At 35.7% G+C, this 15,817-nt stretch overlaps 1 protein-coding gene across 7 annotated transcripts in view; it reads right to left on the reverse strand.

Annotated features, from left to right (window-relative positions):
• Positions 1–5,029: 5,029 nt before the first annotated feature.
• COL11A1 (collagen type XI alpha 1 chain) overlaps positions 5,030–15,817 on the reverse strand; it is a 625,054-nt gene continuing 614,266 nt past the window's right edge. For all 7 annotated transcript variants that reach the window (XM_044085726.1, XM_044085723.1, XM_044085729.1 and 4 more), the window contains 3 exons: positions 15,402–15,470; positions 7,446–7,679; positions 5,030–6,778 (listed from right to left, as the gene is read on the reverse strand). In XM_044085726.1, coding sequence (XP_043941661.1) covers positions 6,632–6,778; positions 7,446–7,679; positions 15,402–15,470 — 450 coding nt within the window. In that variant the 3' untranslated portion in view covers positions 5,030–6,631. The remainder of the gene's footprint in view (positions 6,779–7,445; positions 7,680–15,401; positions 15,471–15,817) is intronic.

Here is a 15,817-nt window from a genome sequence, read left to right on the forward strand (position 1 = left end):
TTTGTCTAACACATATTTTGTTGACCTCATTCTGTGTGCCTTTGTTCACTTCCTCTTTAGTTCTTTTTCCTACAGGTGCAGTTATCATCAGATGTTCTTAATAAATGTAATTCTACCACCTCTCTGGCCCTTCACAGGTTTGTCTTGCAGGACATTTCTAGTAGGATATCTGAATGTATTTCTTTGTGTTCATTGATCTAACTTTCACAGCGCACAGTCTCTGTAACAAAAGCTTGTGCTGCTCCAAACACGTGGAACTTGTGTCTGCTTCCCTTCCATATTACAGTTAAGATAGCAGGTAGTTAATCCATGCTGGAATTCCCTGTGCTTTCAGTGGCCTCAAGAAGTCAGTTATCTTTTTTCTTTGATTTTGGAGATAATCAGAATAACTCTCCACCAGATTTACAAACATATCATTAAAGGATATAGGTTTAAGTGTTCTGGATTGTCACAGCATTTCCTCTTGAAGTTATAGGTGTGTAGGTTGATACTAATATGTGCCTCAGCTGCCTCTCTTGCACCCCCCCTCCCAATGTTACCAGTAGTTAGAGCCCATTCATATACTTATCAGCATACATTCGATACAGCTTCTCTATTCTTTAATATGAATAGACAAGTTGTTACGTACTAAACATGACAAGAAACACAATAAAGTTTATTTTCCTTTAGCATATTCAAGGGATGTCGGGTCTTTATATGACAAAATTAGAAAAAATTGGAGAATACTAACTACTGATACAAAACATATGAACATTCAAGGACCACCACCAAACTTTGCTTTCAGAAATAAAAAATAAATGAAACGAAGGTTGTGCTACATGAATTTTAGACCTGTGGATATTACCCCAAGACCTAGTACATTTTCATTTAGATCCTGCCTTATGGGTGTATGTACATATCAATAATACTACAAATGATGTTAGGCAAAATCAGGAAATATGTATCATTTTAGGCATTATGCTGATTGTGGTATAAAGCATTTCATATATTTAGCAATACCAGAACAACCCCCCAAAATGTTGACAAAGTATTAATTATCTCCTAAACCCAGGAAAACCCTATACCTCAGCAGCATATACCAAAAATACCTCCAACTGTATAGTGTCAGAATTCAATAGTCACTTTATCAATTCAATAACCTCCATTATAAACAATAATTCGAATGTACTCCTATCAATACCCGCTCCTACTGTATCTAAACCTTAACTCGTTCTCTATTAAGCCTATACAAACTAGTTGCATATAAAACCTCCTAACCAAATTAAAACCCTGTACTCTTGTAGCCAATGAGCTCCCAATTACTTTTTAAAACTAGCTGCTACTTCCATCTTCTATCCTATATCTATACTAATCAACCACTCCATTTCTGAACAATACATATCTCTTGTCTGGAAAATATCACATATCATCTCCCTACACAAAGGCAGCCCCTCTACAGACTTCTCAAACTACTGCCCCATTGCCATTTTCTCCCCCTAGCCAAAATCTTAGAAAACTGGATTCAACAACAACTTCTTGACCATTTCCTTAAGAACAAACTCTTATTCAATTCTCAACACAGCTTCGGACCTAAGCATAGTACTAATACCACACTTATAAGTTTTACTAACAGTGTAAACCACGTCGAAAATGAAGGCTAACATGTCTCATCAATTTTATTCAATATGCCCAAAGCTTTTGATACAGTATCCCACCAAAAACGTCGCAACAAACTAATTACAAATAACCTCAGTACAAAATCCCTGACTTGGTTTCACAACTATCTAATCGACAGCAGTCTACCAAATGGGAAAACAACCCCCCCGCCTTCTACCCATCTGTATTGGAGTCCCTCAAGGCTGCATCCTTGGACCTCTCCTCTTCATCATATTTACCAATAACCTTTGTACTTTCACTCAACTAGCCTCTATCATTCAATATGCTGACAATGCCTTTCCTATCTGCTCTGCCCCCTCACCCCAGGAACTACAAGAAAAAAACATAAAAATCCCACCAAGACATAGAAAACTACCTCTCAGACCATCAACTCATACTTAACCCAAACTAAACCAAGCTTATGGTCTTATGTAATAAAAAAGCTAAAAAACAACCTCCTCCTCACCATCTACTCCTCTAATGGTTCAAAAATTGGCTCACTCTATAGGGCTAAACCATACCTAACCAATAACACCAGACTATACACAGTCAGATTCCACCTACTATCTACCCTCCTTTATTGCACTCAAATCTTTACCAACCTGCTCAAGTCTGACTTGAATAACCTAGAGACCTGTTACAACAAAATAGCCAAGTTTGCCATAAACCAACCCAAAAGATCTAATCACTGATCTGCACTTCACCATCTCTACTGGATAGAAGTACTCAACCTGTTATCTCTCACCCAACTAACCATTCCCACAGTGTCATCCATAAACCCAACAGCTGCTCTGCTCTCATTGAATGAGTTCAACCCAATAAAAACCTCAGGTCCCTTAGATCATCTGAAAAATTATTTCTAAATGTAACTAAATGTCATGACTAGTATGGAGACTCCCTTTACTCTAATAAAATATCCAAAAGCTAGAACTTACTTACACATCCTAAATAATTTAGTCACAAATTCAAACTACTCCTAATAGAATACCTCACTAATCATTGGCTATGTTCCGGCACAGTTCCAGGCTAATTACACCCATTGGATGTTCTCTTACTCTGACTACATCAACTTTGCAGGCATACCAACTTATAATCTCCTATGAGCCAACAAGTTATTATTTGTCTATTTGTTTCTCTTCTTCTAACTTAACAACTGTGAAAAAAAAGAATGATTTGTATACTCACTTGAATATTGTGAACAAGCTTCCTTGTAGCTTTTAATCAAATATCTCTGCAATTTGTACCATGTATGTAATACTATGCTGTATTTTTGCGGAGTTATTTCTGTTAATTACTTGTTGGAGCTTATCTCCCCGGGTCTGTGGTGAAAACAAACCCCTGGCCCAGTTGGACACTGCCCAGTAAACAAATGTAAATAAATAAATAAATATGTAAGAAATATGCTACTTATTATGTAGGAAAGACAATTCCTACATTTAGAGCATTTGTTTATGAACATATAGTGGATATTAATAATGGAAAGACACCAATGCATTGACAGGGTAATGAACATGAATTTCATTGTCAGGTCCTAGACAAAATACATCTCAGGCCACGAGGTGGGATGTTATTAATTATATAGAAAGAGTAGAACTTAAATGGATTCTTGAATTGGAGGCATATAAACCTCTGGGTTTGAATGATAATGTCTCTTTAAAATTTATGTTAAAAGAAAAGAGATTGAGATGTTAAGTTCAAACATTTCTAAAGCAACATCGTATAGCATGTGACTATTTTTATATTTGCATATAAAAGTGTTTTGTATGTTTTTTTTTTAATTTTCAGCAAATGTGAAAATAGGTTTGTATTTTTTAAATTGCTTTTGGATTTCATTAAAGACTTTTAACTCATGGTGGAGGGAGCCTTTATTTGTTTTTCTGAATAAATTAAATAATTTGATTCTAAAGTCTATATATATGTAAAGATGTAAACATAACGTAGTTGATTATTGCATACCATAATTAATAATCATTAAATTACAGTACATACTCTGTCATAAACATACCAGTTACACTGTAAGTATCAATCAATGTGCATCGAACCCTGTTTAAACATATCTGTTACATTGGGTGCCTGAATGTACATCTTCAAAGATGATACTCTGAGGTGTTACAGAAGCTCAGAAAATGTGCTAATTTAAAGTACTTTTATAAGTACTATAAGTTATTATTATTTTTTTTAATTTTACCTGACCCTGCTTACTGTTATCAGTGTTATGTTTAATCTTAATACATCTGTATATACTAAGCACAACTTTTGTAAAACTGCATGATCGGAATGTCTTGTCTCAGTCCTGTGACAGAGGAAGTGGATGAAAAGAGTCTTGAGCCAGTCCACTCACCTGTTCTACAGGTATAACATAAATAAATAAACAAGCAAACAAATACATGTAGACTATAAAATATGCGATGCACACAGGGCATGATAGTTCATCTACTAATCCATGTATTACTGAGCTGTAATTTCACAGAACCTGTTACAATGATTTTTATGAATGTAATCCCCTTACCATGTATGTGATCTACAATTTCTATGTTGAATATGTGTTTTTGTACAAAACGTGTCTGGGTCATAGCTAAAAAATGGTCTTTGGATCAACCCACTCTCCCAATTATGAAATTAAAAATAATTAAAAAAATATATTTCTTTTTTATAGAGCAGACTCAATGTATTTCTGCTGGGATGCAAACTGAGCACTTAAAATACTATTAATTAGATACTTTCACAAACAAAATACATTATAATAGTTTAGCAATTAAATCCTAATCTATGAAGAATATAATGCAATAAAGACTCATAATTATTAGCTTCACTGAACTTTATAAACCTGAAAATTACTGTATCCAAAATTTCCATGTGAGAAAGGAAACACTGCATCCAATCCTTTAGTCATATGGGTAATGAAAATTTACACGTATTTGTAGAGGTTCTACAAATTTTGGTTGCTGTTTCACTAAAACTAATGCTAGTATTTACTTTATAGCGCCAATGAAATGAGTAGAGCCACAGAAGGTGATAAAAACAGTGCAATATAAATTGTCATTTACAAAAATCACAACTGACAATGTCTTGTTAAGCCTTTCATTCCAGAGGGTAAAAATCCCCACACAACCTCAATGCATTGGAAATTTACCTGTGCTCCTTAGAACATAATATAATCAGATCAGAAGCAACTGCAACACTGGGAAAGGGAAACCTTGATTGCAATGGCTTCTTACACTGCAAGTATACTTTGGCCGTGTTATGATCCAAAGTCTTGGATTTCACATTAATGGTATACTTCTAGGAAGAATAAATATTACAAAACTCCTTAATCACTTTGAGTTATAGTTTGAAGTCAGACTGAGTTCATATAGTTGCTTCATAAAAAAACTGTGAAAAAACTGAGTGGCAATTCCAAGTAAACAAGACTTAATCTTTATTCATAAAATTATTTCCTCTTTGAGGCTGACAGTTACAAACTTTGGTTTAAAAAATGAAATTCTTAACAACAAAAAATGTTTGTCTGTATCTCAGTCTGTACATGTAAGTATGTTTGAAGTATCCTGTAATGATCCAGTGGAATCTGGTATGAATTAATTTAACAATTCAGCTGAGCAATAGTAACAAACATTTGCTTTCAAGTCTTTCAAATAATGTGTTAAAAGAAAATAATTATAAATACATTGCTTTAAATTGTAAATGTTATTACTACTGCCACCATTGCAAGTGGGACAAGACTGTGGAAGTTTAAACCATCCATTAAATTAATCAGCACTGGACTGAAATTCACAAATGTTTTGTTTCAAAAAATAAGCTTTGTAGGTAGCAGTCCCCTTATATGTTGCTTAGCAACTAGGTAGAAACACGTGACCTAGACATATCTCTGTCTCTGGTCTCATTTTGAAATATAGGTAAAGCAGGTTTTGACATGGAGGTATGTTTTTTTTTTGGCTTTTTATATGGAGTTTAGTAACTGATGGAGGTGAGAGTCTGATCGGCCATACATTAAGTAAACACTTCAAGAATCCATAAATAATTGTTTAGTATCCAGTTTTAATATTTATGTGAACTGATGCACACACATTCAGACAAGTTTAGATGAGATACAGAAATAAAATAGCTATATATTGTCATTTAGTTCACAAAAAGACAATACATTGCAAATCAGTACCCCTTTTCTGACAGTTCCTATCCCACAATATATAAACATGCTTTCTAAAGGTATATACATGTTACCTTGTAAATCTGGAAAAAAATGCATATTACTGAGAAAGCCTGAGGTATAGCACCATTCCAAACAGCACTAAATACAGTGCTGTTTCATTAAAAAACTTCGAAAAGACCAAGAATTGCAAGAAGGTGTTGCTTTTTGTGTGCCATCAAAGGTTTCCAGTTTAGCCACCGGAGGTCTTGAAGGTGACTATAAGCAAGAAAGAGTGCTTTGTGTTTAATAAATATAAAGGGATTTATTACAATGACAATGAGGGAATTGGTTTACTGGAAGTTGTCATTTTATTTTTCATAATACATACACAGTTTTTCAGGACAAAAGTTTTTTTTCTTTTGGAAAATATAAAATAATAACCAGATAAAAGTCTGACACATGCAAGTTTTGAAAAGGAGCACAGAAAAAAATGTATTGTACATTGAATAATTACAGTTTATTAAACACACCTTCTTAGCACCTTATTAAAGCATTCTTAAGAGCACCATTACAGTCATACTGTACAGGGCAAAGGAATTAATCCGGAGGGGGTCATACAAGTACCTTTCCTGTTGTTGAATTTTTATACACCATTCGCCACCATAGCACCTGATGTCCTTCACAACTTGTCATAATAGATTCAAGTCCATGTGATTCTGGCCCTACAAGGGCAACAAGTCTGTTCTAGACTATACATACATTGTGAAAGGTATTTTCTATGCCATCCTTATTCAGAACTTGCATGTGGCATGAAGTGGGTCGGTGGCACCAAGTCGCATCTTGCTTGTTGATCTCCTCTTTGCCATGAGCTTAACCAAGGAAACAAACAGGACCAACTTCAAATCCAAACTTTTGGCTTGGATCTCCAAAGTCATTTACCATCACGTCAATGACTGGCACCTGATCAATTTTTGGTGTGTTGATCTCAATTACAGTCTTTCCAGTACCTTTCCTTGACTGCAAAAAAGATAATTGGATTATTACTCACATGTAATAAATACATCAGATTAAGCAGAGAGTGTCATTCAATTTCACTCAATACAACTACTATGTGTGACCCACTTTATGCACAGAACTATATTTAGTTGTACGTAAACTTTTGTAAGAGGTCATCTAATCTTCAGTTTCCTCAGCTAGTACAATACACTATCCATTCCATGTAATCATCGGTATTATAGCATTTGCTCATTATGTTCTGCAATTGAGCTATATCAGACTAGTAAAAAACTATTTATTCTGAACCTCCCGCACAAGAAACTAATTAAGCTAATAACACTGTACCTACTAAAATAATAGTTGCAGTATAAAAATTCTTTCAAGAATTACTATTATTAAACAACATGCATAATGTTTGAATGATAAAGATGTCTACATACAATGAGAAAGGCATAGAAAGACAGACAGAAAGATAGATAGGCAGATAGACGTAGATATGTTGATACAGATAGACATAATTATGGACACACACAACACGCACAGATTATACTTTTCAGTTGAAACAGTTAACTATGATTTAATCTTACATTTCAATGGTTTCTACTAGTCTTTAGAAATAAAATAAGTAGAAAAAACTAGGAATAAATCTGCCAAACAAATGTACAATGAGTTATTTCTCTGTACTTACTGCACACTGATCCATGAGGGCTTTCATATTAGGATTGTTATCATAAGACATCTCTTCATCATTTGATCCTAAGAACCTTAAGGCTCTGTCATAGCTCCTTGTTGATTCATCATACCAAGCAACTGACTGGTGACAAATGTATGTAAAATTCTGTCTGGCAGAGGCAGTCAGCAGTTTGAGGAATGTCAGTTGGACTGAATTAATATAACTGCCTTCAGCATCTACATAGGAAAGCTGAAATAACAAAGAAATAGTTGAATCAGGCAGCATTTTACATTTTCTTTCCCTTTGAAAGCTGTTAGCTATTCATTCAACCAGTCTGAACATAGCAAATGGTATCAGTTGCCCAAATTTCAGTTGCTGGCATACATCACATTGCAGCATTCTATTAAATGGTACATATAGGATGATAACATGAAAACGCAAACAAAATACTAAAAAGTTTAATTTACTAGATAATGCTTGCCGATTTACAAAAATCAAACATATTTTTAATAGACCACAGCATCTTCTAAATAGAAATCTTCAAAGTCTACTTTCAGTATACAGATATTTCCCCTCATCTATGGATGCTACATTTTTTCTGTCTCTGAATTAGAAACAAAGGCTTTAGTATGTCATCATACAAACTGATGACATATGCATGCATTGCATGCATAATGTAACATACTTTACTTTAATTTCAGGCCTGGACTTCATGGCATAGAGGAATAGAGCCCTGACTGTAGTCCGGGCAGTGGGGATTTGATTAACTGACCCATCACTGGATAAACTATGCAGGCTAGGAGACGAGGGAAGAGGTGTGTCATGCATGTCTCTCTCAGGGGTGGTGGATAAGCACATAAGAAAGTGCAATTTCCCTGGGGAAAGTTGTGTAAATCACTTACAAAAGCTTTAGGATTAGTATGGCAATGGTTGCTGGCAACATTACTTGTTGAAGTCAGGGATGACCAGCATGCTCAGTTCATTGCTTAGCCAGATGCATGCAGAGAGATAAGGCCAAAAAATAATCAATTTCTGGACACCCCTGAAGGCTGCCTGAATGATGCCTCCTACCATTAACCCTTGCCCTGGTGATGGGGAGCATGTAGACTGAATGGCCAAAATGAGGTTGATAATCAGCAGACAGTGGGGGCAAAAAAAGAAACAAAAATTATTTTGATTCCTCACTGGCATGATGCATCCATAAAAATCTAAATTATTTTTACATTGATCAAAGAGACAAAAATGTATATGCAGTGTCATTGTACATATATGGTTGCATGTTGTTAAATGCATGGTAATACAATAAACTTTCCCTGGATAGTTTCATAGGGCACCATAACTGGACTTATGAAGTGACATACATGACAACATTGGTCTTATCATGACTATCATGTATCAATTTTGAACTATATGCAAAGTTCCAGATAGTGTGGAAGTTGTAATTCAAATTCTAGTTAAATAATTGCAAAAGACTACAATTTCATAAGAAAAAAGTAAATTATGAAGACCTAAGAGAAGGTAAGATTTCACCAGAGTAGTAACTAGGAATGTGAGACTTGTAATATCTGTCCTGAGTGGGATGAAGTGGTAGCTTCCAATCATGTGCTTGATAATGAAATAAAGTCAGTGACATATTAAAAAAGTTAAAATCAAATTGCATTACTGCAGGGGTTAAAACAATTTATGGCTCATTCCAAAAGCAGATGAATTTACCGATGCAAATTGGAGATGTGAAGTCTGGAAAATATTGAATTTATTTATTTATGATGAAATAAAATACCTACAAGAAGACAGAAACATATTACAAGAGTGAGGACAGTTGGAGGCTAACTTTGACGGAATGAGTGGAAGTTTCCTCGTAGTGGGTACCGGACAGTACAAGCACTCAAAAAGTCGCGAAAAGATAGCACCTGTAGAAGTAAACATGAAGCGATAACAATCCTGAACACCAACTATCTCAAAACATGGGTGACAATTTTATATACAATTCAGGCTAAAAATGTTATGCAAGGCACCAAACTGGGATCTTGCAACATGTTCTACAAATATATCCCTTGTGCATTTTCATGCAAAGTGTTCTTATATTCAACAACATTTCTCCATGAGATAGCTTCATCTCAAATCTGGCCTTGGTCTTCCTAATCTCTTTAGCTGTTTCTCTTTTTCTACTGGCATTGATAAGCCTGCTTCTTTTCCTCTTGACCTACTTTGAAAGACCATTGGAGTACCTTTGCAGCACTTTGACCTCCTCCTCAGTCATAGTAGTGAACTCCTCAGCTCCATCTTCCTTCTACTTAACAAATAACCATGCATACCATTCAGAAAGCTATTTATCAACTGTATCTACATCCTTTTGGCATTATAATTCTTCTGGCTGTCTTATTTCCTTTTGCATCTCCATTCTCAGATGTGTGTTTCCCTCCTTTCATCACTCCCACGCTATTGTTTTTGTGCTATTGGATTTCTCTGCTCTGCCTAATGCTCTCTGCCTGTCTGGCACAGCATTTTTAGTATAAAGTAATGCATAATGATATAATGCACAAATTTATACCAAAAATTCTGTGCCACGTAGCTTGGCAGAAAAGAACTGAAAAGGGTAAGCACAGGACAATTTGTAGGCCAGCAGCCCTGCTTGCTAGTGATGTCAGTGACCTCTGCAGTTCTTGTGTCTATTGAGAAAAGGTGTAAGTAGCTTTCTTTCACATAGACCACCCTTTAGGTTTCCTTTCTATCACAGTATTGCCTAAGCCTCTCTACTCCTTGTAGTTATTTTTCCTAATGTAATCACTTAAAATCACATGCTCTTATTTTGTTACAGAGTCAACATAGTCTTTATATCAGAATCAAAACCAAATGTGAACGGGCAGTCAGGAAGGACGACCAGCCCTCAGTAAAGACGATAAAATGAGTTTATTAATCCAAAACGCAAAATTCACACAAATCCATGGACCAGTTTGACTGCTCCAGATATCAACACCAAAAGAGAACTAAGAATTGCTGACATGGTTTCTCATGGCAATTTCAAAATAAATTTTCCTTAAACCAATAGTCTATCTCTTTTACAGGGGACATCCCCATGTTGTGGATGCAATAGTTGTAAGTCTTTAGTTAAAGAGAAAGACTATACTAATAGTATTAAATTCATGTTTAGGGGCCGTCACTCTCATACCACATAAATGGTAGGGGCCATCACTTTCATACCACATAAACAGTAGGCACCGTCACTGTCATAACACATGAATGGTAGGGGCCATCACTCCCATACCACATGAATGGTAGGGGCTGTCACTCTCATACCACATGAACAGTAGGGGCTGTCACTCTCATACCACATGAATGGCTGTTCATATTATTTCTTGCTTTTGTGATTTAACATGCATGGGAAGAACTTAAAGAAAATATAAGAAAGGACTACACTGCATATTTATTATTCAAGCAATGATGCACATCTGGGTAGAGATTATCAAGGAATTAATGGGTACTGAGGGGTGTTTTGAAGTCCAAGCCACAGACTAATGGACCTACCACCCCAGGATGAGAATTATTTCCCTAATATCACCTAACCTGGAGGGCATTATTATGCTTAGAGAATGGTCTATCTGTTAAATTGCTTTGTATTTGGTTTTAACTACTATACTTTTTTTATATTTTTGATGTAAAATAATTCATCTGCCTATGCTTCAAACTTGTTATAGTATATGAAATTGTCATTCAAGGAGGTATTTTGCATCTAAAATATAAGTTATAAGTACTTAATGTCCACACACACACACACACACACACACACACACACACACACACACACACACACACACACACACACACACACACACACACACAAACAGTCCCAGCAGTTACAATCACTCTGTTGAAATGAATGAAAAAAAAAACTCATAAAGTGCAAGGCATTGCCACCCTCATGGGTATTAACCTGTGCCCAATTTTGAAAAACATCCCTGATTTTGTCACATAGTCTTGTTCTGTTCCTCCTGCAATGAGTTTCATACTTACTGTTTAGAAAATGCATTCTGATGGAGTGCCTCTTTCATTTGAAAGAAGTTAAGACATATGGACTTTCTTTGTCTCTCTGTCTATCTCTCTCCCTCATTCACTCGATCTGGTATTTTTCTTTCTCACAGGCACCTGCCCACACACACATACACTCTTCTTTTTTCCTTTATTTACTTTCTTTATGCTTGGTAAACAGCAAGCCCAATTATTGTGTAAAAAATGGCAGGTATTTTTTGTTTCATTGCATGTGTCACAGCAGTGTAATATGCTGCCGTGGTCACAGCAGTGTAATATGCTGCTGTGAAGTGGTCATAGCAGAGTAATATGCTGCTGAGAAGTGGTCACAGCAGAATAATATGCTGCTGTGAAGTGGTCATAGCAGAATAATACGCTGCTGTGAAGTGGTCATAGCAGCATAATACACTGACATGAAGTGGTCATAGCAGTATAATATGCTGCCAGGAAGTTGTCACAGCAGAGTAATACGCTGCTCTGAAGTGGTCATAGCAATGTAATACACTGCCGTTAAGTGATCATAGCAGCATAATCTGTTTGCCACGAGGAGGCAGACTTGTTTTTTACTGGTCTTTATGTGTACATTAACACTGCGCTGTAGAACATTCATTCAATCTCCAATATGGTGACTATGCATGTTTCTCTCATTCTCTAAGTATAAAAGATATGAAAGTTCAATTGCTGAACATCTGGATGTTTTTCCAAAATTGAATATTAATTTATTATTACTTATTTTATTTCACATTTGTTAACCAGGATAGTCCAACTGGACAGCAGGTGTCTGTTTTCAGTGGATTCCTGGGGAGAAATGCTCCAGCATAACTAAAAAGAGAAAATACAATTTACAATAACATGAGAAAATAAGTTGTAGATTACTTTAACACAGCATAACAAGTTACAAAACTGCACAGATATAAATTTGCAGGTAGATGTTACAATATAAAGATATTTTAGATAGTTGTAATGAGAATTCAGTTGTTGGATAAAAAGGTGAAATTTTTATACAGAATGAGCATAGTCACTGCATTACACTGATGGATGGGTAAACAGGTGAGTACTTGTATACTTGTAGAAATATTTACAGTATTTACAGTATTTACAGTGAGCATTAAGAGGAGTTCAGAGGAGTATAGTACAGACTGAACTGAACTGAAAATACTGCAAAGATTTGTACATTACAGAATCTGATCATTTTTGTTTGTGTGATGGTTTGAAAATCTGTAATGACCTTTTAAAGCAGAAAATAGCCACATAGGTTTTAATTACACTTTGATGTCCAAAGGTTCTATAGCAAATTCATTTGGAAGGTTTTGATTGTTTAATTGACTAACCATTGAATTATTTATTAATCTCCAACTCACTTTGCTTTTCTATGTATACTGGTTCATTTTTTCTAGGTTTGAATCCAGAGTTCCGCAACATGTGATACATTTTCCAGTTTGCTTTTATTGGTATTTGCTACATATTACTTTTATTTTATATGGTTTCATAGTAGCTTAAAATCCTCATCAGCTCTTATCTTGTTCTAGTGAAATACAGCCTGAGGTACTTTTCTGCTGGAACTCACTCTCTACCTGAATTGTATTCCCAGGGTAATTTGCACCTACAGACAAATATTTAGCTCTTAAAGAGCCTCGTGTAGTATTCTGATCCTTTGGTGTATTTCATCTTTCTGCTGCCCCTTTCTCATGCTATCACAGTACCCTCCTTACTGTTCTTTGTTCACTATTATGACAAATCAAGAAGCAGGTGTAATTGCAGAACAGCTGCTCCCTGTGTCTTAAATTCTTCATAGAACCACTTAACAGCTCATGGGTTTTAAATGAAAGAGGAGATTGAGCAGATTTTACAGTGGGAAAATGGTAAAGGAAATATTAAGTCCTTTCCAAAAATTTTTTACGTATAATATTTAGGTATCATTCAGTGTAGGTCAAGGAAAATGGGATGAGTTTCCTTTGTTTGGACCACAAATGGTCCAGACATGAGCTCTCAAAAAGCGTTATCTGTAGCAGTCTATGCTTGGCCAAGAACAGTCAAGACAGATGAAACAGTTGTGGACTCAGATAGAAAAACAGGATACATCATGCCTGGCAAAGAAACAAAAGAACTGAAGACTCATGTGATGCAGTTAAAGAAAAGAGGAAGGGCATAACTGGACAGCCGAGATGACATGATTAATGATAAGAAACACAATTAAGAGCTGCATGATGCTCACGGTTATATTCATAATACTCTCAAAGATAGACTATTAGACTAAACAGTCTTTCGGCTTTTCCTGTTTAGGAGTCACCACAGCGGAACTCCGGTCCACTAATAATTGGCAGTAGATTTTTATATTGCTGAGTTGACAGCCTGACGACCAACCTTCAGGGAAGGCACACCCATTCACACACGCACCTACCTGCATGTCTTTAGACATCACTCAACCATGGGGAGGACATGCCGACTCCACACAGAAGGCGCTCCAGCCAAGAATCAAATGGGAGAACCTCTTGCTGTGAGGTGACAATGCTAACCGCTGCACCATAGACTATTAGACTACTAAACAATTTTAACTTTTAGCTTGCAACTACTGAGATGAATACTTGACCTGAAAAAAAGAGCTAATGACTGATCCTTGTTTTACAGCATTATTCTGACTCCTGGTTACTTTAACCACCACCGCTATGCACTGCAATAAAATAATATTATCAGCGTAAGCACATTAACTGTGGTTCAGAATTAAGTTTCTGGAATCCAAAGGTTGCAGAACCAGGACTGTATCCTTATCTTAATACTGAGCATCGTCAGTACATAATGCAGTGCAGCCAATATCTGTGCTAAAAGCATTACAATCTGCAAAGGATAGTTACTGCAGTGCAGAATGTAAATGCATGTTGGTGCGATGCAGTGCAAAGCGCATCTGCAGCTGAACCTGAGTGTAATGGATTGTAAAGCCAGGTAGCAATGAAGATCATTTCTTAAATCAGTAGCCTGTGGCTGGAGTGTAATGAAGAATGGCACCAAAAGGATATGCCACCCTTTACATAAGACAATAAACCAAGGAAGTCTCTTCTTCTTCTTTAGGTAGTGTTCTCCTGTTGGGTATTCAGGTACTGAAAAATAAATAAATAACACATAGCTTTATAGGCAATACAGCAGGGGATTGCTAGCATCTTGGCAACACTCCCTTCCTTAAAAATGATATGTGAAAGATTTTGGCAGTATGTGAGTTAGGGTATTTTAATGGATCAAGCAACATATTCACTTTCCCTCCAAATAAATGTAATATGTAAGTAAAAGTGTTTTAGGAAAAGAAAAGTGCTATACAAAATAAGACCTCTGCTTTTCATATTAAATCACATAAGTCAATTATTATTCTGAGATCTTCTACAGTTGAAGTATGGAAGGAAATATTTAGAAAAAGGATGAACTAGCCCATGTGGTAGCTGTAATATTTTGGGTGAGATGTCTTGCTTCAGGAAAACAGATAAGATTTTTGGAACTGGATGCCATCTTTTGGAATGTAGACCCTTCACCTCCGAGAGTACTTCCCCACCTCACCCCAGATACTGCATGCTCCTACTCTGCAGTACTAAAAAAGCCTCTTGAAATTACAGATCAAAAGATGAGCTTAAGAAAAACAAAAAGATTCTTAGCAAAATCTGTAGCACTATAAATATGCAAGTCCTTTTTAAAATCTAAATTCTAGTGCATATCATTGCACAAAATAAACCTGTAAATCATTTTAAAGCAGTGCATACCATCAGGTACATGGCATATGTCCAGCTATACGCTTGCTTTGCTTTTCCAAAAAAAACAGATATTCAGCTGTACATCTTGTACTTTACAAGGCTTAATCATATTTTTTTATTTTGGAAGAGGACAAATTACACCAAACATAGAATGCTTTTTTAAACTTAGCATTACCTGCTTAAGAGCTTAAGATGTTATCAGCATACTTACCAGTTTACCTCGTTTGAATTCACTGAACCATGTTCCCGGAGTTTCCTTAGGCCAAGATGAAAGTCTGACCTATGAGAAATATATAGTATCATATAATTAAAATAAGATAATCACACTTTTTTTTAATCTTAATCATGTATCAACATTCAAACATATTCATTATTCATATACTGTAATATTATTTCAATTATACCCAGGAATCTGTTTCATCTATTAAGGTTTGCAAAATGCATGTCTGAAAAAGTAGGAAACTGTATATAATAAATTAAAATCATCCACCGACTGTTAGAAGCATCACAAAAACATTGTCAAAATGCCATGCTTCTAATTCCATACATTTACTCAAACAGAAGTCTACCTTTAAAACATGGCAGGTGGATTTATAGAATACACTGATAAAATGCACCTGCACTACA

The sequence above is a fragment of the Protopterus annectens genome, chromosome 10.part0, assembly GCF_019279795.1.
Source record: "Protopterus annectens isolate FY-2018-M chromosome 10.part0, PAN1.0, whole genome shotgun sequence".
Classification (NCBI taxonomy): Eukaryota; Metazoa; Chordata; order Ceratodontiformes; family Protopteridae; genus Protopterus; species Protopterus annectens.